General features: G+C 45.9%; 1 protein-coding gene across 1 annotated transcript in view; it reads right to left on the minus strand.

Moving 5' to 3' along the window:
- LOC126285291 (protein qui-1) overlaps positions 1-24,403 on the minus strand; it is a 1,482,105-nt gene that overhangs the window by 1,335,292 nt on the left and 122,410 nt on the right. Inside the window, exon 2 of the mRNA XM_049984579.1 lies at positions 429-540. Within this exon, the coding sequence (XP_049840536.1) occupies positions 429-540 (112 nt within the window). The remainder of the gene's footprint in view (positions 1-428; positions 541-24,403) is intronic.

Below are 24,403 nucleotides of genomic sequence, written 5' to 3' on the forward strand. Positions count from 1 at the left end.
CCAAAATATACGAGTACATTCAAGAAGCGATGTAATAGCTGTATTAGATGATCGGTGTAGCTAGAGCATTTATAACGAAATACAAAATTAATTAATACGCCTGTTTTACGGGATTTCGATTCCATTGGACTGCTGAAATGTACGTAAGGTCTAAGGCGTGACGCGACACGACTGCTTGTGGCTTCTTAAGTGGGGCGCTGAGTTGCACAGAAAATACTGCCGCCACTCAGTCAGTTCGCCTCTATGCAGCTGGAGTGGCACCATATCAGAACGAATACACAGAAATTCATTTGATGAATGGAGGCATTCAGTAGGACAAAAAAGCTTCCTTATAAGGCAGATTCATTGTAGTGTGTTGCGAAGCGACGTGGCGATACGGCGGCAGCTTTGCGTGCAGCGCTGTGGAAAGTAGAGCGCGTGTGACTCACCGGTCCTGGTGGAGGCGATGAACACCTTGAGCAGCCGGGGAGAGGGCCTGCGCGCAGCGGTCACGTGGCCCTGCAGCACGTCCCACACCGCCTCCTCACCGCTCATCCTCAGCTGCAACGCAACAGACCCAAATACATGACTGCGCTCCACACGTCTGTAAACTAGTTCACATCTCATCTGTATTCTCGTGTAACTCCTCGTATACCACACTAAATTTCTGAAAGACGGGTTACGATACAACGATGATCACGCTGATGATGATAACGAGGATGTCGATTATTATGGTGATGATCGTAATGGTAATGATGGTGATGATAATGATCGTTGTGATGGTTATGGTTTGACGTTGCCATTATTGTGATGGTTTCGTGATACTGATCACCATAATTGTAATCATCATGATCATGACAGGTATTTTGATGTGATGACTATGATGATCGTGATATTCACGATTGCGGTGATGGTCGACATGACGATGGTTGTGTGTTCTTGTCCGACTTACTTCCAATTTTTACATGCTACAGTAATTAACACAGAAACGGATATACGCTACATTTTTAACATATATGTTATATATAGATACTATATAAAAGATTAAAGTAGTTCATTATTATTGACCAATTTACCTCAGATGTTTACTAAAAACTCTAATAACCATTCGGATGGACCTAGGCTATATATATTTTTTAAACAACAATGTTTTCACAAAATAGCACTAAACCCAGCTCTGTATCTTTTGTCAATAAATTTAGATAAATTTTTAAAGTCCTTCTTGAAACATCTTCTATAAAGAGGAAGAAGGTGACACAGAAACACTAATCAACTTCTTTTCTCAACTGCATCAGAGCGCAGGCACTTTTAAATGTGATGTCAGGGCATTTTAACCGTTGCTATTTAAAATTGGTTCCTTACTGGTGACAATTACTGCACTATATGAAATAAAAATATTAGTAACTTCTGATGGGTTGCGTTAGGACGTTCAAACTGCCCATTAGCACCGGGGCATGATGGGAATTAATATGCGTATGCATAGTTTGATTTAGAGACGAAGCCAGCTGTCACTCGGATGGGTTCGTCAATTAGCAAAATTGGCGCATTTTGGGGACAGAGACTCCCCATTCGCTATCGCGAAGTCTCTTCACCCTGAACAGGTAACAGTGTGGCGTGCAATGTCCAGTGGTGAAATAATCGATTTGATATTCCATGATGTCACGGTGAGGTTTTAGAAGATGATTTCATCCCAATTATCCAAAGTGACCCTCATTTCTACAGCATGTGGTTCAATCAAGACGGAGTTCGACCCCATCGAAGCAGAAGAGTGCTTGATGTCCTAGAGGAGCACTTTGGGGACCGCATTCTGTCTCTGGGGTACCCAGAGGCCATGGCATGGGCCTCGATTGCCCATCATGTTCTCCGGACCTGAACACATGCGACTCCTGTTTGTGGCCGTGTACTAAAGGAAAGGTGTACAGCAATAACAGAACGATTGCTGAGCTGAAAACAGCCATTCAGGAGGACATGGACAGCATCTATGATCCGTAAATTCAGTGGGTCATGCAGAATTTCGCTATTCGTCTGTGCCACACCACATTATCGCCAATGATGGCAGGCATATCGAACATGTCATAACCTCAATTCGAATATCTGTAGTGACCTTTACATGTTGAATAAAGTGCGTGCACTCTGTAGCTTGTAACTAATTTACGTTTTTTTCATATAGTTCAATAATTATCACCCTGAAATTATACTAGTCATTGCGCTCTAGGGGCAGAATACTAGTTTCTCTGCCACGTCAGAAAAACGAATTCACTCAAAGTTATCAACCTCAGCAGAGACAACAGTTTGGAAAAAAAAAACGTGTGGGGCCCACTGTATCACTGTATAACGATACCTGACAGCTGACAGACTCTGTTTGTACTTTGTGTTGGGTCAACCTCCACCCTCCACTCTCGTCCCCTACCTCAATGATATTATCGGTTACTAATGTTGCAGAAGTTGTCGTAATTTGGTTAGTCGGCGAGCAGAGACCTCATAGAAGTACACAGGGTGATGGTAAGAACAGGAGTCGTTTCCCGGTTATTCGTGTTCTGCGTCATTGTTTAGGTTTATAAACACGGCGACCATTATTAATTTCTGCCTAAATGATCTACAGTGTAAGATGGTCGATATTTAATAGCCCACAAGGAGCTAACCAGTGTCTGCAGTCACTGTGAATCTGTCAAGTACTTCAAACCTAGGTAACTATTTACGTTCGCACTTGAAGTCTCCGCTGCTATTGCAGTGTAACTACCCCTACGGTTTGTGTCGTCGTGTACTATTTGTCACCAGTTCTTTTATTGAAACTAGTTTACTGTTCGTCGTGCTGTAAACACGTACCATTAAGCCACGAAAATTAACTGAAACATCATGCATCACAAACTATCGTTTCTTATTTTTTACACTTTTTTAATCCTTTCTTTTGAACATTCGAACTGCTTTCACTCGCCCCGCCAAGGATTCGTTTCCTATGCCAACGTCTTCATCTGAGAGCAGCAATTACATCTTATGTCATCAATTGTTTCTTGGATTTATTCCATCCTTCCCTACTGATTTTATACTCCGAAGCAGTGGTTCTGATTGTGGGGCGCGCGATTCCAAATGGAGGAGGGAGGGAAAGGGAGGGGGCATATAGCATACAATGGTGGCCATAGTTTCATCATTGTCTGAAAGGACATTTTAAAATTTTTAATAGTAACTGCAATAGCCATGGCGCAATAAATAGTCGTTAAGCCCTGAACGAATACAGCAAGGTGACTGTTTATTACAGTTCCATATTTGTCTTGCTTTTTCGTAAACAAATGGCAGGATGCCAACGCAATGCCTTCTGGTGGACTGTTTCGTTCCTGCACCACATTCACATTAGCTTTCGGTTACTGCATTCCCTGGAACACCAAACTGGATGGTGGTTCGGACATTATTTGCAGAAAAGATGTAAAAGAAATTGATATTTCAGTGGAAATATGGAAACATATGCAACAAGACCGTTACAGTTATTTACATTTTGTTGTAAGACATACTTTTGTGTTCTACGTATATACATAGATAACTTTTCTTGCTTACGGATGTAATCAGAAATTCGTCAATGGAAGAAAAGTTACTTTTCATAGGTAACTACCACAGTGTTCCAATTCCATTTAAAGTACTTCGTAATAAGAGGCCCTTTATGTGTCAATAATGTGAATCTGTGATATGCAGGGCTAATTTATGTGACTGTATGTCCATATATCAGTGAGATATGTAATAGATAAACTTTGAAATATTGCGAGAGTTTGCTGAACGTATTCACATTCCGAAAAATTTTCGCTTAACAATCTCTGTCATTAGTTCCGTGTTATACTGATCTCTAAACCATTGTGCTTATTTCCAGGCAGTCACAAAGGAAATGTAGCATTTGCGCATATGTCGCAGAGAATAAACATGCGCTGTTCATACAGTATATAATAAAAAAGCATTCGCCGCTTCTACGTAATGCGAAGTTAACCATTGGACGTCATGTGTAGGAGTAAGTAGTGAGAATTGTGCGTTTAATGGAGAAGCAGTAACAGCAGAATGGGTCGGAAACGAGAGCTCAGCAACTTCGAACGTGGACTGGTGTCTGGACGTCACCTGAGTAACACATCCGTCAGGGACAGTTAAACTCTTCTAAGGCTGCCCTAGTCGACTCTTGGCCACGTGACTATGACGTGGTAAAGCGAAGGTACAGCAACAGTGAAAACGAGAGCAGTCAGACCTCATGAACTGACGACAGAAACCGTCGAACATTGCAAAGTGTGTCTGCAAAACATCCCACGATCAACAGAGGGAATCACACATGTGTTACAAAGTGTTACCAGTAGTCCAGTGAGCACAGTAGCTGTGAAGAGGGGGTTAAACAGAATGGGCGACAGGGATCGGGCAGCTCCACACAAGCCCCTCACTCCTGTGATTAAGGCTAAGCGACGCTTCCGGTGAGATCACGTTGTACCATTGGCAGTACAATGGAAAGGTTTTGGTCTGGTGAATTCCTGCTATCATACACTACTGGCCATTAAAATTTCTACACCACGAAGTTGAAGTCCTACAGACGCGAAATTTAACCGACAGGAAGAAGATGCTGTGATATGCAAATGATTAGCTTTTCAGAATATTCACACAAGGTTGGCGTCGGTAACGACACCGACAACGTGCTGACATGAGGAAAGTTTCCAACCGATTTCTCATACACAATCAACAATTGACCGGCGTTGCCTGGCGAAACGTTGTGATGCCTCGTGTAAGGAGGAGAAATGCGTGCCACCACAATTGTAGCCTATCGCGATTGCGGTTTATCGTATCACGACATTGCCGCTCGCGTTGGTCGAGATCCAATGACTGTTAGCAGAATATGGAATCTGTGGGTTCAGGAGGGTAATACGGAACGCCGTAGTGGATCCCAACGGCCTCGTATCACTAGCAGTCGAGATGACAGGCATCTGATCCGCATGGCTGTAACGGATCGTGCAGCCACGTCTCGATCCCTGAGTCAACAGATGGGGATGTTTGCAAGACAACAACCATCTGTACGAAGAGTTCGACGACGTTTGCAGCAGCATGGACTATCAGCTCGGTTACCCTTGACGCTACATCACAGACAGGACCGCCTGCGATGGTGTACTCGACGACGTTCCTGGGTGCATGAATGGCAAAACGACATTTATTCGGATGAATCCAGGTTTTGTTTACAGAATGGTGATGGTCGCATCCGTGTTTGGCGACATCGCGGTTATCGCACATTGGAAGCGTGTATTAGTCATCGCCATACTGGCGTATCACCTGGCGTGATGGTATGGGGTGCCATAGGTTACACGTCTCGGTCACCTCCTGTTCGCATTGACGGCACTTGGAACAGTGGACGTTACATTTCAGATGTCTTACGACCCGTGGCACTACCCTTCATTCGATCCATGCGAAACCCTAAATTTCAGCAGGATAATGCACGACCGCATGTTGCAGGTCCTGTACGGGCCTTTCTGGACACAGGACATGTTCGACTGCTGCCCTGGCCAGCAAATTCTCCACATCTTTCACCAAGTGAAAACGTCTGGTGAATGGTGGCCGAGCAACTGGCTCGTCACAATACGCCAGTCACTACTCTTGATCAGCTGTGGTATCGTGTTGAAAGTGCATGCGCAGCTGTACCTATACACGCTATCCAAGCTCTGTTTGACTCAATGTCCAGGCGTATCAAGGCCGTTATTACGGCCAGAGGTGGTTGTTCTGGCTACTGATTGCTCAGGGTCTATGCACCCAAATTCCGTGAGAATGTAATTACATGTCATTTCTAGTATAATATATTTGTCCGAGGAATACCCTTTTACCATCTGCATTTCTTCTTGGTGCAGCAATTTTAATGGCCAGTAGTGTATGTAGCGCCAGCACTGACATATGAGGAGATTGTGTAGCGTTATGGGGCCGGCTTTCGTGATTAGTATGTGGCAGCCTTATTGCACCAATGGAAACGCTAAATCCGGAAGATCATTGAACACATTTTACATTATCCGGTACTGTGTGCAGCAGAGGAACACGTAGAAGGAAACGATTATTTTTATCAGAATGACAATGCACCGTGTCATAAAGCAGCTTCTCTGAGGCGATGATCTGTGTACAGTAACATTCCTGGAATGGACTATCCTACCCAGAGTCCTCACCTGATCCCAATTGAACATCTTTGGGATGAGTTAGGTCGCAGAAATCAAACCAACCACAATGTCATACATCACTAACATTTCTGGTTTCAGCTTTGAGCAATAATGAGATGCCATTCATCGACAGATCTTCAGACACTTCATTCAAAGTGCACCAGTCAGAGTCTAAGTGGTCACTAAAGCGAATGTTATCTGACAGGTTTTCAATCACTTTTGTTCTTGTAGTGTACCAGTATTTTCGTTTCCCTAGGTTGTTATTGTTGTAGTCTTCAGTCCTGAGACTGGTTTGATGCAGCTCTGCATGCTACTCTATCCTGCGCAAGCTTTTTCATCTCCAGTACCTACTGCAACCTACATCCTTCTGAATCTGCTTAGTTTATTCATCTCTTTGTCTCCCTCTACGATTTTTACCCTCCACACTACCCTCCAATACTAAATAGGTGATCCCTTGATGCCTCAGAACATGTCCTACCAACCGATCCCTTCTTCTGGTCAAGTTGTGCCACAAACGTCTCTTCTCTCCAATCCTATTCAATACTTCCTCATTACTTATGTGATCTACCCATCTATTGTTCAGCATTCTTCTGTAGCACCACATTTCGATAGCTCCTATTGTCTTTTTGTCAAAACTACTTATCGTCCATGTTTCACTTCCATACATGGCTACACTCCATACAAATACTTACAGGAATGACTTCTTGACACTTAAATTTATACTCGATGTTAACAAATTTCTCTTCTTCAGAAATGCTTTCCTTGCCATTGCCAGTCTACATTTTATATCCTCTCTACTTCGACCATGATCAGTTACTTTTCTCCCCAAATAGCAAAACTCGTTTACTATTTTAAGTGTCTCGTTTCCTAATCTAATTCCCTCACCATCGCCCGACTTAATTCGACTACATTCCATTATCCTCGTTTTGCTTTTGTTGATGTTCATCTTATATCCTCCTTTCAAGACACTGTCTATTCCGTTCAACTGCTCTTCCAAGTCCTTTGCTGTCTCTGACAGAATTACAATGTCATCGGCGAACCTCAAAGTTTTTATTTCTTCTCCATGGATTTTAATACCTACTCCGAATTTTTCTTTTGTTTCCTTTACTACTTGCTCAATATAAAGATTGAATAACATCGGGGAGACGCTACAACCCCGTCTCACTCCGTTCCCAACCACTGCTTCCCTTTCATGCCCCTCGAGTCTTATATCCTGCCATCTGGTTTCTGTACAAATTGTAAATAGCCTTCCGCTCCCTGTATTTTAAACCTGCCACCTTCAGAATTTGAAAGCGAGTTTTCCAATCAACATTGTCAAAAGATTTCTCTAAGTCTACAAATGCTAGATATGTTGATTTGCCTTTCCTTAATCTTTCTTGATAAGTCGTAAGGTCATAACTGCCTCACGTGTTCCAACATTTCTACGGAATCAAAACTGATCTTCCACGAGGTCGGCTTCTATCAGTTTTACCATTCACGGTTTGGTCTAGCTGTCGCAGTGTCCGCATGTAGCGCTTGCTGCTATTGTTATTCTGCATTCGTCTCCGTACACAGACCAACCGTAGTACACCGTATTACCAGACGTCTGTTTTAGTATAGTGTTGTAGGAACTGTAACTATGGCGTATTCGAACTCTGAAAAGGCGGAGATGATACTCATCTATGGCGAGTGTCGACGAAATGCAGCTGAAGCCTGCAGGGTGTATGCAGAACGGTACCCCGACAGAGAGCATCCAACGTGCCGCACATTGCAAAACATCTACCGTCAACTGTATGCAACAGGTATGATCGTAGCACGCAAACGGGTCCGTAAAAGGCCCGTCACAGGAGAAGCGGGTGCAGTTGGTGTGTTAGCTGCTGTTGCCATGAATCCACACATGAGTACACGGGACATTGCGAGAGCCACTGGACTGAGTCAAAGTAGTGTCATGTGCATACTGCATCGTCACCGTTTTCACCCGTTTCATGTGTCGCTACATCAGCAATTACATAGTGGTGACTGTAATCATCGAGTGCAATTCTGTCAATGGGCATTAACAGAGAATACGCTGCAGTTCTACCTGTTTACCGATGATGCGGGTTTCATAAACCACGGGGCAGTGAATCTACAAAACATGCATTACTGGTCCGTGGACAATCCTCGCTGGCTCAGACAGGTAGAGCGACAGCGACTGTGGACTGTAAATGTATGCTGCGGAATCATTGGCGACCACCTTATTGGCCCTCACTTCATTGCAGGGGCCCAAACAGCTGCAACATACATAGCGTTTCTACAGAATGATCTGCCAACGTTGCTCGAAAATGTCCCACTGGAAACGCGTCGACGTATGTGGTATCAGCATGATGGTGCACCTGCACATTCCGCCATTGACACTAGGGTGACCCTTGACAGGATGTTCGAAGGGCGTTTCATAGGACGTGGAGGACGTTTAAATTGGCCAGCCCGATCTTCTGATCTTACACCTCTGGACGTCTTTCTGTGGGGTACGTTAAAGGAGAAAATGTACCGTGATGTGCCTACAACCCCAGAGGATATGAAACAACGTATTGTGGCAGCCTCCGGCGACATTACACAAGATGTATTGCGACGTGTACGCCATTCATTACGCCAGAGATTGCAATTGCGTGCAGCAAATGATGGCCACCACATTGAACATCTATTGGCCTGACATGTCGGGACACACTCTATGCCACTCCGTAATTGAAAACGGAAACCACGTGTGTAAGTGTACCTCAAAACTCATGGTAATGTACATGTGCGTCAGTGAAAAAGACCAATAAAATGGTGTTGGCATGTAGACGTAATGTGCTGTTCCAGTCTCTTCTGTACCTAAGGTCCATCACCGTTCCCTTTGGACCCCTACGTAATTCGGTGCTCTGCGATACACACGATCGAACAGCGGAGGAGTGGTACTGAAGCGTCAACTTTATGTTACAATATCTCCGGATGTAATTAACATTTTACAATGGAACAAACGGCACTGATGACGTATTTGTTTATATGTTTAGATGTGCTAACAAAACTAACGGGCTTCCATTTAAAAAAACGTAGGTTTGTGTTAAAAAACATACTTCCGTGCATTTTTTTATGGTTTGTGTTAACCAGTTACACTAGCCCCTCTCCTCACGTTCGGTCTGTGGAATCTATTCATCAGTATTTGATGTGGTTTACGAAATATATCCAGCGGTAATGTTAGGTGACTCGCCCTGTATATGTATGTATGAAAGTATGTATCTATGTATGTTCCACATTTCCTGCTAACAGACTCGACTAAATCCAACCAAACTTGACACACATATCTCTTTCTATCTGAATAGGATCGCTCTGCGTGAAAGAATTACCTACCTATCAATGGGGTGTGTTTGGGGATGGAAAGTTGGTTGAACACACGACGTGCGACTACACAGACCTTACTCATCCAGTATTAGAGAGTCAGGGCACGGAATGACCTGCTACCAACTTTACACATAATTTCGTAACCTTACAGAACAATTTCTGGCTGATAAGTACCATAAAATGATGAAAGGAAAAAAAAAGCTGTAGCTCCCTCTATTTTCGCTATTCATGCAGTAAAACAGCCGCATCAGGCAGGAGGTATTCATTTATTATTCCTTTACTACTCACTACTTTCACGACACATTTTGCAGACGGTATTCACGTATAACACTGAATATACCGGCAGCATCAAAATATTGTAGACACATAATTCAGGAAACATGACGTCGTAAATACTGAGACGCGTGAAACTGCCGCATCATGTACGACGTTTTATTACATCCGTAACAACAGGTCCATTCGCGACACATTTCTAAGATTGTATCCAAATATACCGGCGAGTCTACCTTGAACATTATTTCATTTGTCACGTTGTTCAGGAGATATGACATCATAAATATTGTGCTTGTGTGAAAGCACAACTGCAGGGCGAAATTTGTTATAGGTAAAGGTGACATGTGTACAAACACGTGTGAAATATATAAAATATAGTGGGTATATGAGTACTCTTCCAAACTCACAAACATAAGGCGACATATAAATTCCTGGATCAATTTCAGTCAAACTTGGCCCAAATTTTACTTACTATGTGGAATGAATGCTGTGGAGGTAGGAACTTCCAAACCGCTATTAGGACGGCGTTGATATCTTGGTGGTCGAAAGAGAACAGCGGTGTACCGTGGGTCTCTAGACGAGCGAAGCGTTTCAAAGGATTGGAGAAGGGCACAGGTCATCCCCGTTTTCAAGAAGGGACGTCGAACAGATGTGCAGAACTATAGACCTATATCTCTAACGTCGATCAGTTGTAGAATTTTGAACACGTATTATGTTCGAGTATAATGTCTTTTCTGGAGACTAGAAATCTACTTTGTAGGAATCTGCATGGGTTTCGAAAAAGACGATCGTGTGAAACCCAGCTCGCGCTATTCGTCCACGACACTCAGACGGCCATAGTCACGGGTTCTCAGGTAGATACCGTGTTTCTTGACTTCCGAAAGGCGTTCGACACAGTTACCCACAGTCATTTAATGCACAAAGTAAGAGCATATGGACTATCAGACCAATTGTGTGATTGGATTGAAAAGTTCGTAGATAACAGAACGCAGCATGTCATTCTCAATGGAGATTGATTTCAGGTATGCTGCAGTTGAGTGTCGTAGGACCGTTGCTATTCACAATACACATAAATGACCTTGTGGATGACATGGGAAGTTCACTGAGGCTTTTTGCGAATAATGCTGTGGTTTACCGGAGAGGTTGTAACGATGGAACATTGTACTGAAATGCAGGAGGATCTGCAGCGAATTGATGCATGGTGCAGGTAATGGCAATTGAATCTCAATGTAGTCAAGTGTAATGTGCTGCGAATACATAGAAAGAAAGATCCCTTATCATTTAGCTATAATATAACACATGAGCGACTGGAAGCAGTTAATGCCATAAATTATCTGGGAATACGCATTAGGAGTGATTTAAAATGGAATGATCATACAAAGTTGATCGTCGCTAAAGCAGATACCAGACTGAGATTCATCGGAAGAATAGTAATGAAGTGCAATCCGAAGCAAAGGAAGCAGATTGCAGTACGCTTGTTCGCCCAGTGCCTGAATACTGCTTAGCAGTGTGGGATCCGTACCAGATAGGGTTGATAGAAGAGATAGAGAAGATCCAACGGACAGTAGCGCGCTTCGTTGCAGTATCATTTAGTAATCGCGAAAGCGTTACGGAGATGATAGATAAACTCCTGTGGAAGACTCTGCAGGAGAGACGCTTAGTAGCTCGGTACGGGCGTTTGTTGAAGTTTCGAGAACATACCTTCACTGAGGAGTCAAGCAGTATATTGCTCCCTCCTATGTATATCTCGCGAAGAGACCATGAGGATAAAATCAGAGAGATTTGAGCCCACACAGAGGCATACCGACAGTCCTTCTTTCTACGAACAATACGAGACTGGAATAGAATGGAGAACCGATAGAGGTACTGAAGGTACCATTCGCCACACACCGTCAGGTGGCTTGCGAAGTATGGATGTGGATGTAGATGTAGAAGGTTTCGAGGGGAAGATGAATACAGAGAGGTGTGGTATCGATAGCTACGATGTCACGACGTAGGTAATAGTTCTTAGGTTGACACTACGACACTGACACAGACAGCGCCCTCTAGCCGGCGCTGTGCAGCTCTACGAGCGCCGCTCCAGATTCAGGCCCATTTGATTCCGAGGAGACGACCTAGCAACATTGTTTCCATTTCATAGTGGACGAGGCACTACAGATTTTCCCCTTCATACCTTCTAGCCGATGTTTTATTGATGAACGGCTTCGCACCTACGTGGTCATCTGTACGCAAAGTTAAGTAAAAGAGTTATAACCTAATTGCAGTACCAAGTTTTCTACCTAACCTGCTCCTCCAGCTTCCTTCAGTTTTCAGGAGCAGACCCACGCTCCACCTTCCAGTCGGGATACAAAAAGTCGTGACGAGCAAGGACAAAAAATTTTTTTCCCACTCTCACTTCTTTTTTTGCTCGGCACTACTTTCTTTTTGTGCTAGCCTCAGTGGAAGACTGCTTCCGACATTCGCTATAAGACTTTCATTTGTGTAAAGCATGGCTTCGCCACATGAACGGGCTTTGCTCTCCGATCTTGTCTTCAGGCTCTGCAAATGACGCAGCTGCTAGCGGCCATAAATGGACTGGTCACACTAGAAACTGCAGCTATTTCGGCGCCGCCATTTCGTGCCATCAATCCAGACGTTGAACGCTGGCCAGAATACATCGCCCAGCTCGAGGCACACTTCGCAGCTTACAACATACCAGGTACAGAGCGGATTGCCTTTTTCATTGCCAACACGGGTGTTGTGCTATACCGTGTGCTCGTGAAATTGTCGTCGTCCCCCCCCCCCCCCCCGCCCAGAAACTAAAACTTACGACTGAGCAATTGACACTTTGAACTCCAACTTCAGTGACAGTGTGAATGTGGAAGCTGCACGCTACAAATTCTTTCGCCTCCGGCGTGGCCATACTCAGTCCAATAAATCTTGTTTAGCGGACCTTCAGAGACTAACTTCTGATTGTGACACACATTGCTCACGTGGACCCTCATATGCGGATATAATGGTTAGGGGCGCTATAGCGCAGTATGTAGCGGATCACCCCATCCGCGAGCAAATCCTCAAATTCCAAAACCCGTCTTTGCAGGAAATAGCGGGCTTGCTAGAGAGACAAGATACAGTAGACATGGTTACGTCTGCGTTCGACGTGACCCTGGGAGTGTGTACTTTAGCGCAGCACAACACGTGCCATCCCGACCGGTCCCAACACAGCATGCCACGTCGCGCCGCTGGCGCGCACGTATACAAGTTTCACGCCCGGCACCTACTCAGAAACTGAAATCATGTCCGAACTGCTTTCGTGCACACCCACGGTACAGTTGCCCATCCCGGTAAGCACCGTGTTATTTTTGTAATAAGACAGGACATGTGCGAGCTGTGTGTCGTAAGAGAAATACAACTTGTCTCCCGTTCGTGTGACTCGCGCGCGCCTCACCGCAACGGAAACCGCCGTCATCATGGTTCACATCAGCCTATGGACGTAAATCCCATTTATTCTAACCCTTCTGCTCCACGTGCTTCTACAGCTCATCGTGAATGAAGTTTTGCCACACACTTCCTCTCGCATTCAGAGCAATGCAAGGGAACTTTTTGTGACTTTGAACATTTGTGGACGTTCTGATGGCATGCAGTGGACACTGGTGGGTCAGTTTCTTTAGTGAACAAATCAATGTATCACTTGCTTGGTTCGCCCCCTCCTCGACGTTCGCATTCCATGGTGACTACATTTACTGGACAGGAAATCTCAGTGCTCGGCGTGTGTAGTTTTCAAGCCACAAATCGTGCAACGACGTGTACAGTGTCTTTTCATGTGCTCACATCAAGTGATGCTACGAACATTTTTCGCATGGACGCATTTGAACTTTTTGGCCTCGCAATTCAGGACAGTGTACTTTGCCTCAACGCTAGTGACCATACAGACAGTGTTGCCGCACTATGCGCTGATTTTGCTGGACTATTTACTGATGGCCTTGGTTACGCCTCAGACTTTGCAGCGCATGTTGCAGTTGAAGACAATGCTACACCTATTTTCTGACGGGCACGACCGGTACCCCACGCACTGCGCGACGCCGTAGCTGCAGAACTTCAGTATTTCCAAGACAGGGGTGTCATTGATCCTGTTTCTGCTTCGCCATGGGCTTCGCCTATAGTGTGTGTGAAGAAACCAAACGACCTTCTTCGTGTGTGAGTTTACTGTATGTCTTCAGAGAGTGGTAGCTACGTTTCCATTTTCCATGATTGACTTGAGGGACGCATTCCTGCAGATTCCGCTTGACGACCAGTCGCAGTGCTAATTTGTGATCAACACCCACCTTGGATTGTGCGAGTTTCGCCGCCTTCCGTTTGGTTTTGCTTCGGCTCCTGCTATTTTTCAGTCTTACCTGCGGCAGTTGTGTGCCACTGTCCCTGGTTGTTCCCATTATCTCGACGATATTGTCGTATCAGGTCGCACCCCTGACGAACATTTGCAGAATTTGCGTGCCTTATTTACTGTACTTTTGCAGGAAGTGTAACAGAGACAGGAGCAAATTTTTTGAAACTGAGATTCAGTATTTAAGACTTATGATTAACGGACAGGGTATCCACCCCTCGCCGTCACATCTCAGTGCAATTAGAGACTTGCCAGCACCTAGGAACTTGAAAGAACTTCAGTCTATGTTGGCCAAAATTACATACTATATTCGGTTTATACCAACTGCAGCGCAGATTGCAGCGCCTTTGCATCGCCTCCGGCGTAAGAACGTTCCTTTTGTTTGGTCCTCGGAATGTGGCGCTGCTTTCCATAAGCTCCAATCTGCTTTGTTGCGTGATCGCCGTTTGATTCCTTTCCATCCCTCGAAACCAGTTGTTTTAGCTGTCCATGCATTTTCTCACGGCATCGGTGCGGTTCTGTCGATGGCCCAGTCGGTTTTGCGTCTAAGTTGCTCAATTCTGCCCAGCAAAACTATTCACAAATCGAGAAAACAGCTTTAACTATTGTATATGGGGTGACTAACTTTACCGATTTTTTGTCCGGTCGCAACTTCTATTTGGTCACCGACCATAAGATTTTGACGTCGTTCTTTCGCCCGTCAAAGTCAATTCCCACCGGTAATGCACAAAGGTTGCAACGTTGGTCTTTGATTTTGTCTAGCTACAACTACGAAATTTTATTTCGACCTACGGCCCAGCATGGCAATACTGATGCTTTGTCTCGTATACCTATCGGTCCTGACAAAGTGTTTGATTCTTCCGAATTGTCATGCATTTTTATTGATTGGCAAGATAAGGAATTAGCTGATGGTTTTCCGGTGGATTTTAGTCGCATTGCTGCCGCGACAGCCGCTGATGCTTCTTTGCAGATTCTTTTGCAGTATATTCGTACTCGATGGGCTTTATGTGCTACACAGATTTGTGATCCATTTGTTCGACGTTACTTTGCTCAACGTCAGAACTTGTCTGTACAGCACGGTGTTATCTTGTTACGAACTGTCAATGATCAGTCTCGTGTGGTTGTACCTCGTACTTTGCAGTCGGAAATCCTCTGATTGCTGCACACTGGTCATTGGGGTATTGTGCAGACAAAGCAATTAGCGCGTCGTCACTGCACTTGGGTCGGCATTGAAAAACAGACTGAGAATTTGCTTGCTAGTTGTCGCCTTGCGTGGAGCATGAATCTGCTCCCTGCCAGTTCGTCTTTGCGTGGTCGATTCCTACTGTGCCTCGGTAGCGCGATCATATTGATTTTGCAGGTCCTTTCTGGGACACCCGCTGGTGGATAGTTATTGACACCCACTGGTTGATAGTTATTGATGCATACAGCAACTTTCCTTTTGAAGTACCTATATCTTCTACTACCTTTGCCAATATAATTCAGGCTGTGACGTCTATCTGTTGTATTGAGGGCCTTCCTGAAGTTATTGTCTCCAGTTAGAGTCCTCAGAATTTGAAGCGTTCTGTGTTGCTAGTGGCATTCGTCATCTGACCTCAGCCCCGTTCCACCCCAAGTAGAACGGTGAGGCTGAACGTTTTGTGCATACATTTAAATCGCAGATGAGAAAGCTGCGTGCCGCGCACTCTCACAAGCGCGTGCTATGGCGTTTACTTGCTTCATATTGCTCCCAGCCATGTGGCCACCTTTTCCAATCGGAATTGCTACATGGCCGCACCCATCGGCCGCTCCTGCAGCTATTGCACCCGCCGCTGCGCGCTCCTGCTTCTTCGCCTCGTTCTGGTTTGGCGCCGCATGATTTGGTGTTCTATTGCGTTCTCTCTGGCAGGCAGCGCTGGGAGCAGTGGTTTCTTTCTTCGCCTGCTTGGCCGGGCACTATTAGTCATTTCTGGTCCCTCCGGCACAGTCAAGTGACACCGGATTCAGATCCGTTTGTGCCGTCCTCGGTTTTGTGCCGGTGGCTGTTTTGCGGTAGAATTGGATGCTTCGCAGCTTCCACCGCCTCCGCTGCTCGCCCCGCGCCGCAGGTGCTCCAGCCGACACCGCCGCTGCCGGTCTGGTCACCTGCACCAGACGGACGCGTTTCGCCGCCGCTGCCACCTCCTCGTGCGATCATACCCAGTGGCGGTGCGCGGCCTGGGCAGGTTTCCATAGGGCGCTTTCCTCGCCCCTCGCGAGCAATTCGGAGACCTGGATGGACAGCGCGTCTCGGCAGTTCTTCCTGCTGTCCACCCCCTCAGCTGCGCAGCCCCTGGGTCTCTCCACCCGCCGTCGGAAGCCATACTCAACGACGGTGCCTCGTTTCAGGGGGGGGGGGGGGGATGTGGTATCGATAGCTAGGACGCCTCGGCGTAGGTAAAAGTTCTTAGGTTGGCACTACGACAGACAACAACGACAGCGCCCTCTAGCCGGAGCTGCGCAGCTCTACGAGCGCCGCTCCAGATTCAAGCCCATTTGATTCCGAGGAGACGACCTAGCAACATTGTTTCCATTTCATAGTGGACGAGGCACTACAGATTTTCCCCTTCATTCCTTTCTAGCCGATGTTTTATTGATGAACGGCTTCGCACCTACGTGGTCATCTGTACGCAAAGTTAAGTAAAAGAGTTATAACCTAATTGCAGTACCAAGTTTTCTACCTAACCTGCTCCTCCAGCTTCCTTCAGTTTTCAGGAGCAGGCCCATGCTCCACCTTCCAGTCGGGATACAAAAAGTCGCGACGAGCAAGGACTAAAAATTTTTTTCCCACTCTCACTTCTTTTTTTGCTCGGCACTGCTTTCTTTTTGTGCTAGCCTCAGTGGAAGACTGCTTCCGGCATTCGCTATAAGACTTTCATTTGTGTAAAGCATGGCTTCGCCACATGAACAGGATTTGCTCTCCGATCTTGTCTTCAGGCTCTGCAAATGACGCAGCTGCTAGCGGCCATAAATGGACTGGTCACACTAGAAACTGCAGCTATTTCGGCGCCGCCATTTCGTGCCATCAATCCAGACGTTGAACGCTGGCCAGAATACATCGCCCAGCTCGAGGCACACTTCGCAGCTTACAACATACCAGGTACAGAGCGGATTGCCTTTTTCATTGCCAACACGGGTGTTGTGCTATACCGTGTGCTCGTGAAATTGTCCCCCCCCCCCCCCCCCCAACCCTCCCAGAAACTAAAACTTACGACTGAGCAATTGACGCTTTGAACTCCAACTTCAGTGACAGTGTGAATGTGGAAGCTGCACGCTACAAATTCTTTCGCCTCCGGCGGGCCATACTCAGTCCAATAAATCTTGTTTAGCGGACCTTCAGAGACTAACTTCTGATTGTGACACACATTGCTCACGTGGACCCTCATATGCAGATATAATGGTTAGGGGCGCTATAGCGCAGTATGTGGCGGATCACCCCATCCGCGAGCAAATCCTCAAATTCCAAAACCCGTCTTTGCAGGAAGTAGCGGGCTTGCTAGAGAGACAAGATACAGTAGACATGGTTACGTCTGCGTTCGACGTGACCCTGGGAGTGTGTACTTTAGCGCAGCACAACACGTGCCATCCCGACCGGTCCCAACACAGCATGCCACGTCGCGCCGCTGGCGCGCACGTATACAAGTTTCACGCCCGGCACCTACTCAGAAACTGAAATCATGTCCGAACTGCTTTCGTGCCCACCCACGGTACAGTTGCCCATCCCGGTAAGCACCGTGTTATTTTTGTAATAAGACAGGACATGTGCGAGCTGTGTGTCGTAAGAGAAATACAACTTGTCTCCCGTTCGTGTGACTCGCGCGCGCCTCACCGCAACGGAAACCGCCGTCATCATAGTTCACATCAGCCTATGGACGTAAATGCCATTTATTCTAACCCTTCTGCTCCACTTGCTTCTACAGCTCATCGTGAATGAAGTTTTGCCACACACTTCCTCTCGCATTCAGAGCAATGAAAGGGAACTTTTTGTGACTTTGAACATTTGTGGACGTTCTGATGGCATGCAGTGGACACTGGCGGGTCAGTTTCTTTAGTGAACAAATCAATGTATCACTTGCTTGGTTCGCCCCCACTTCGACGTTCGCATTCCATGGTGACTACATTTACTGGACAGGAAATCTCAGTGCTCGGCGTGTGTAGTTTTCAAGCCACAAATCGTGCAACGACGTGTACAGTGTCTTTTCATGTGCTCACATCAAGTGATGCTACGAACATTTTTCGCATGGACGCATGTGAACTTTTTGGCCTCGCAGTTCAGGACAGTGTACTTTGCCTCAACGCTAGCGACCATACAGACAGTGTTGCCGCACTATGCGCTGATTTTGCTGGACTATTTTCTGATGGCCTTGGTTACGCCTCCGACTTTGCAGCGCATGTTGTAGTTGAAGACAATGCCACACCTATTTTCTGACGGGCACGACCGGTACCCCACGCACTGCGCGACGCCGTAGCTGCAGAACTTCAGTATTTCCAAGACAGGGGTGTCATTGATCCTGTTTCTGCTTCGCCATGGGCTTTGCTTATAGTGTGTGTGAAGAAACCAAACGACCTTCTTCGTGTCTGAGCTCACTTTAAGTTTACTGTAAATCTTCAGAGAGTGGTAGCTACGTTTCCATTTTCCACGATTGACTTGAGGGACGCATTCCTGCAGATTCCGCTCGACGACCAGTCGCAGTGCTAATTTGTGATCAACACCCACCTTGGATTGTGCGAGTTTCGCCGCCTTCCGTTTGGTTTTGCTTCGGCTCCTGCTATTTTTCAGTCTTACCTGCGGCAGTTGTGTGCCACTGTCCCTGTTTGTTCCCATTATCTCGACGATATTGTCGTATCAGGTCGCATCCCTGACGAACATTTGCAGAATTTGCGTGCTTTATTTACTGTACTTTTGCAGGCAGGATTAAAGTGTAACAGAGCCAGGAGCAATTTTTTTGAAACTGAGATTCAGTATTTAAGACTTATGATTAACGGACAGGGTATCCACCCCTCGCCGTCACATCTCAGTGCAATTAGAGACTTGCCAGCACCTAGGAACTTGAAAGAACTTCAGTCTATGTTGGCCAAAATTACATACTATATTCGGTTTATACCAACTGCAGCGCAGATTGCAGCGCCTTTGCATCGCCTCCGGCGTAAGAACGTTCCCTTTGTTTGGTCCTCGGAATGTGGCGCTGCTTTCCATAAGCTCCAATCTGCTTTGTTGCGTGATCGCCGTTTGATTCCTTTCCATCCCTCGAAACCAGTTGTTTTAGCTGTCCATGCATTTTCCCACGGCATCGGTGCGGTTCTGTCGATGGCCCAGTCGGTTTTGCGTCTAAGTTGCTCAATTCTGCCCAGCAAAACTATTCACAAATCGCGAAAAAAGCTTTAACTATTGTATATGGGGTGACTAAGTTTACCGATTTTTTGTGCGGTCGCAACTTCTATTTGGTCACCGACCATAAGCTTTTGACGTCGTTCTTTCGCCCGTCAAAGTCAGTTCCCACCGGTAATGCACAAAGGTTGCAACGTTGGTCTTTGACTTTGTCTAGCTACAATTACGAAATTTTATTTCGACCTACGGCCCAGCATGGCAATACTGATGCTTTGTCTCGTATACCTATCGGTCCTGACAAAGTGTTTGATTCTTCCGAATTGTCATGCATTTTTATTGATTGGCAAGATAAGGAATTAGCTGATGGTTTTCCGGTGGATTTTCGTCGCATTGCTGCCGCGACAGCCGCTGATGCTTCTTTGCAGATTCTTTTGCAGTATATTCGTACTCGATGGGCTTTATGTGCTACACAGATTTGTGATCCATTTGTTCGACGTTACTTTGCTCAACGTCAGAACTTGTCTGTACAGCACGGTGTTATCTTGTTACGAACTGTCAATGATCAGTCTCGTGTGGTTGTACCTCGTACTTTGCAGTCGGAAATCCTCTGATTGCTGCACGCTGGTCATTGGGGTATTGTGCAGACAAAGCAATTAGCGCGTCGTCACTGCACTTGGGTCGGCATTGAAAAACAAACTGAGAATTTGCTTGCTAGTTGTCGCCTTGCGTGGAGCATCAATCTGCTCCCTGCCAGCGCGTCTTTGCGTGGTCGATTCCTACTGTGCCTTGGTAGCGCGATCATATTGATTTTGCAGGTCCTTTCTGGGACACCCGCTGGTTGATAGTTATTGACACCCGCTGGATGATAGTTATTGATGCATACAGCAACTTTCCTTTTGAAGTACCTATAACTTCTACTACCTTTGCCAATATAATTCAGGCTGTGACGTCTATCTGTTGTATTGAGGGCCTTCCTGAAGTTATTGTCTCCAGTTAGAGTCCTCAGAATTTGAAGCGTTCTGTGTTGCTAGTGGCATTCGTCATCTGACCTCAGCCCCGTTCCACCCCAAGTAGAACGGTGAGGCTGAACGTTTTGTGCATACATTTAAATCGCAGATGAGAAAGCTGCGTGCCGCGCACTCTCACAAGCGCGTGCTATGGCGTTTACTTGCTTCATATTGCTCCCAGCCATGTGGCCACCTTTTCCAATCGGAATTGCTACATGGCCGCACCCATCGGCCGCTCCTGCAGCTATTGCACCCGCCGCTGCGCGCTCCTGCTTCTTCGCCTCGTTCTGGTTTGGCGCCGCATGATTTGGTGTTCTATTGCGTTCTCTCTGGCAGGCAGCGCTGGGAGCAGTGGTTTCTTTCTTCGCCTGCTTGGCCGGGCACTATTAGTCATTTCTGGTCCCTCCGGCACAGTCAAGTGACACCGGATTCAGATCCGTTTGTGCCGTCCTCGGTTTTGTGCCGGTGGCTGTTTTGCGGTAGAATTGGATGCTTCGCAGCTTCCACCGCCTCCGCTGCTCGCCCCGCGCCGCAGGTGCTCCAGCCGACACCGCCGCTGCCGGTCTGGTCACCTGCACCAGACGGACGCGTTTCGCCGCCGCTGCCACCTCCTCGTGCGATCATACCCAGTGGCGGTGCGCGGCCTGGGCAGGTTTCCATAGGGCGCTTTCCTCGCCCCTCGCGAGCAATTCGGAGACCTGGATGGACAGCGCGCCTCGGCAGTTCTTCCTGCTGTCCACCCCCTCAGCTGCGCAGCCCCTGGGTCTCTCCACCCGCCGTCGGAAGCCATACTCAACGACGGTGCGTCGTTTCAGGGGGAGGGATGTGGTATCGATAGCTAGGACGCCACGGCGTAGGTAAAAGTTCTTAGGTTGGCACTACGACAGACAACAACGACAGCGCCCTCTAGCTAAAGCTGCGCAGCTCTACGAGCGCCGCACCAGATTCTGAACAATTGATTCCGAGGAGATGACCTAGCAACATTGTTTCTATTTCATAGCGGGCGAGCTATTACAGATTTTCTCTTTGTACTTTCTAGCCAATGTCTGACTGATGAACGGCTTCGCACATACGTGCTCATCTGTATGCAAAGTTAAGTAAAAGAGCTATAACCTAATTTCAGTACCAAGTGCTCTACCTCACCTGCTCCTAGATTCCTATATTAGACCTACCCTTCAGTTTTCAGGAGCAGACGCACGCGCCGTTGTCCAGGCGGGATACAAAAAGAGGAAAGGAGATTCACATATAGGATGATAGTGAAAGGAAAGAGGACGAGACAGAGAGAGAGAGGGGCGAGGAGGAGAGACAGACAGAGTGGGGAAGAGGGGACACATAGAGAGAGTGGGCACTACTGTAGTGAAAGTGAGAGGAGGGAGGGAGGGAGGGAGGGAGGGAGGAGAGAGAGAGAGAGAGAGAGAGAGAGAGAACGAGAGAGAGAGAGCGGAGGAGGGGAATGGGGAGGAGAGGAGACAGAGATATATAGTGGGATGTATTTATGAAGGTTGTGTGGAGAGGAATGGACGTACAGAGAGAGGAGTGATAAAGAGACTGAGAATGACAGCATGAGGAGGAGATGGACAGGCAGAGTGAGGCGGAAGAGTCTGACTTAGGTCTGTGGAGGTCAGGAGATTAAACTAGATGGGGTGAGACAAAACGAGATGGACGGAGAGTTATCAGGGGCAGATGGAGAGTAAGAAGAGCAGGTGTTGTTGAACAAAGAGATGGACTAAGAGAAGACTGGAATAAAAATGTACCAGATAATACCAGGTACTCAGCTCGGTATAAATCAGAGGCAGACAGCATGAAGACCTAAAAATAGTGGTGGCTCTATCTTATTTTCCTATATCGAACCAAATAGTGACATCTGAATTATCCTTGTATTTATTTCTGAACTGCTTTAAGACAAGTCTATTGCAGATATTTAATGCAAATTATTAAGAATTTTATGGAATGTGTACAAATACAAGGTACTTTTGAGAGATGCAATAACGTTAGAATTCTGTCAGAGGGTGCTTAAGGGTGAATTTTAGGCAACACAACGGTCGCGTAAAATTTGGCTCCATGTATGATGGCAATAAAAATTCCATGCTGCGTATGTGAATGCTTACTTCATACTCATTTCAGCTCTGTGGCTGAAACCCAAGAGAGCTGCAGCGTGTAATCAATTTGGAGAGTAGGTGATTAAATGGGCCTTTGTAGTAAATAGGTTTTACAACAACACTTACAGCCTGCGTACAGAGCATTACACATCATTCGTGTCAAGAACTTGCAAGTTTCAAATAAAAAATAAGGCTGCATTTGGTGGGTACTCTTATATCAAAGTGAGTAGTTATTATCTATGGAAACCCTTTTGAGCTACGCTAACCAGCATTTACGCAACCCTAGAGTGCAATACATCATCTTATTCACCTTTTGTAAGGTGTAGGTTTTTGAAAAAGGGTACTGCATCGTACTGAAGCAATAACGACTATTCCAGCGCAAGTTATTCTATAATAATTGCATATCTTCCCAGTCATCTGTCACTGTGATAAATAACTCCCTACGTTTAAGATTACTGAAGTTTCACAAAATACGGTGTAGTCTTTCATCACGCTACCTCGGCAGTCTACCATCGCAGTGTCGTTATAGTTGGAGAAAAAAGTACAACTTGCCGTTTTTTCGTCCATTAGCACACAGTCCTCGAAAGCCTAATAACAGCTAACAGCCCCATTGGAAATTTCCGTAAGAGCGTCGTTTGAGCAGAGAGTAAGCAAATGTACAAATGCTATTACTGGACAAAGTTGAAGGGAGATTCAGTTTCCGGCTAACACATACATCAAAATGGTTCAAATGGCTCTGAGCACTATGGGACTTAACTTCTGAGGTCATCAGTCCCCTAGAACTTAGAACTACTTAAACCTAACTAACCTAAGGATATCACACACATCCATGCCCGAGGCAGGATTCGAACCTGCGACCGTAGCGGTCTCGCGGTTGGAGACTATAGCGCCTAGAACCGTTCTGCCAACACGGCCGGCTAACACATACATCACAAGGCACATAATACAAGGCATATACCACGTCATCATCTCGTACGATAACCCAAAGATCACTGTTACAAAAATTGATGTTATTTAGTAATGTGGTCATAACAGAAATCTTCAACCTAAAATGAGTGACACTAAATAATAAAAATATAATATCTTAGAAACAATGTCTTAGAACAAGAAGTGATCGCTGGTTTTGTATCAGATGTTCTGCTTTCAAATCACCACCTAACTGCCCAGTGTTATACTTAAAGAAAAAAAGGGATACCAAAGGAAAATATTAACAGATTGAACTAGGAAACATTCGCATGCAAGCCTGAAACGGGAGACGGTAAATGGGAAAAAATACTCAATTCATAACGATAAATTAAGGGCACATGATAAACTTTATACAATACAAATATTCTATTTGTAAAATCCAGCAGTTTCTATTAAGTTAAAATTTATTTATTTATTTAGGTCAAAGTGACATAATGGTTGTTCTGAAGATAACCACACAGTTCCAGGCCTACGAAAGGAAAAACCAGGAATAAAAATTCACGTCAGATATAAAATATAGTCCTGACGTTTTCAGATGTAAATTGGTCTTCATCAGCCTGAAAAAAGAACTTAGTTGTGCATTAGTATTTGCCGGCCGCGGTGGTCTCGCGGTTCTAGGCGCGCAGTCCGGAACCGTGTGACTGCTACTGTCGCAGGTTCGAATCCTGCCTCGGGCGTGGATGTGTGTGATGTCCTTAGGTTAGTTAGGTTTAAGTAGTTCTAAGTTCTAGGGGACTGATGAGCACAGCTGTTAAGTCCCATAGTGCTCAGAGACATTTGAACCTTTTTGCATTAGTATTTAGGGAAATAAATTTTGAAGCTTCGTAGATTTAATAACATATAATAGGTAAGGAGTTTGGTTTGCGGTGAAGACATACTACGTTAGA

The sequence above is a fragment of the Schistocerca gregaria genome, chromosome 8 (assembly GCF_023897955.1).
Source record: "Schistocerca gregaria isolate iqSchGreg1 chromosome 8, iqSchGreg1.2, whole genome shotgun sequence".
Lineage (NCBI taxonomy): Eukaryota > Metazoa > Arthropoda > Insecta > Orthoptera > Acrididae > Schistocerca > Schistocerca gregaria.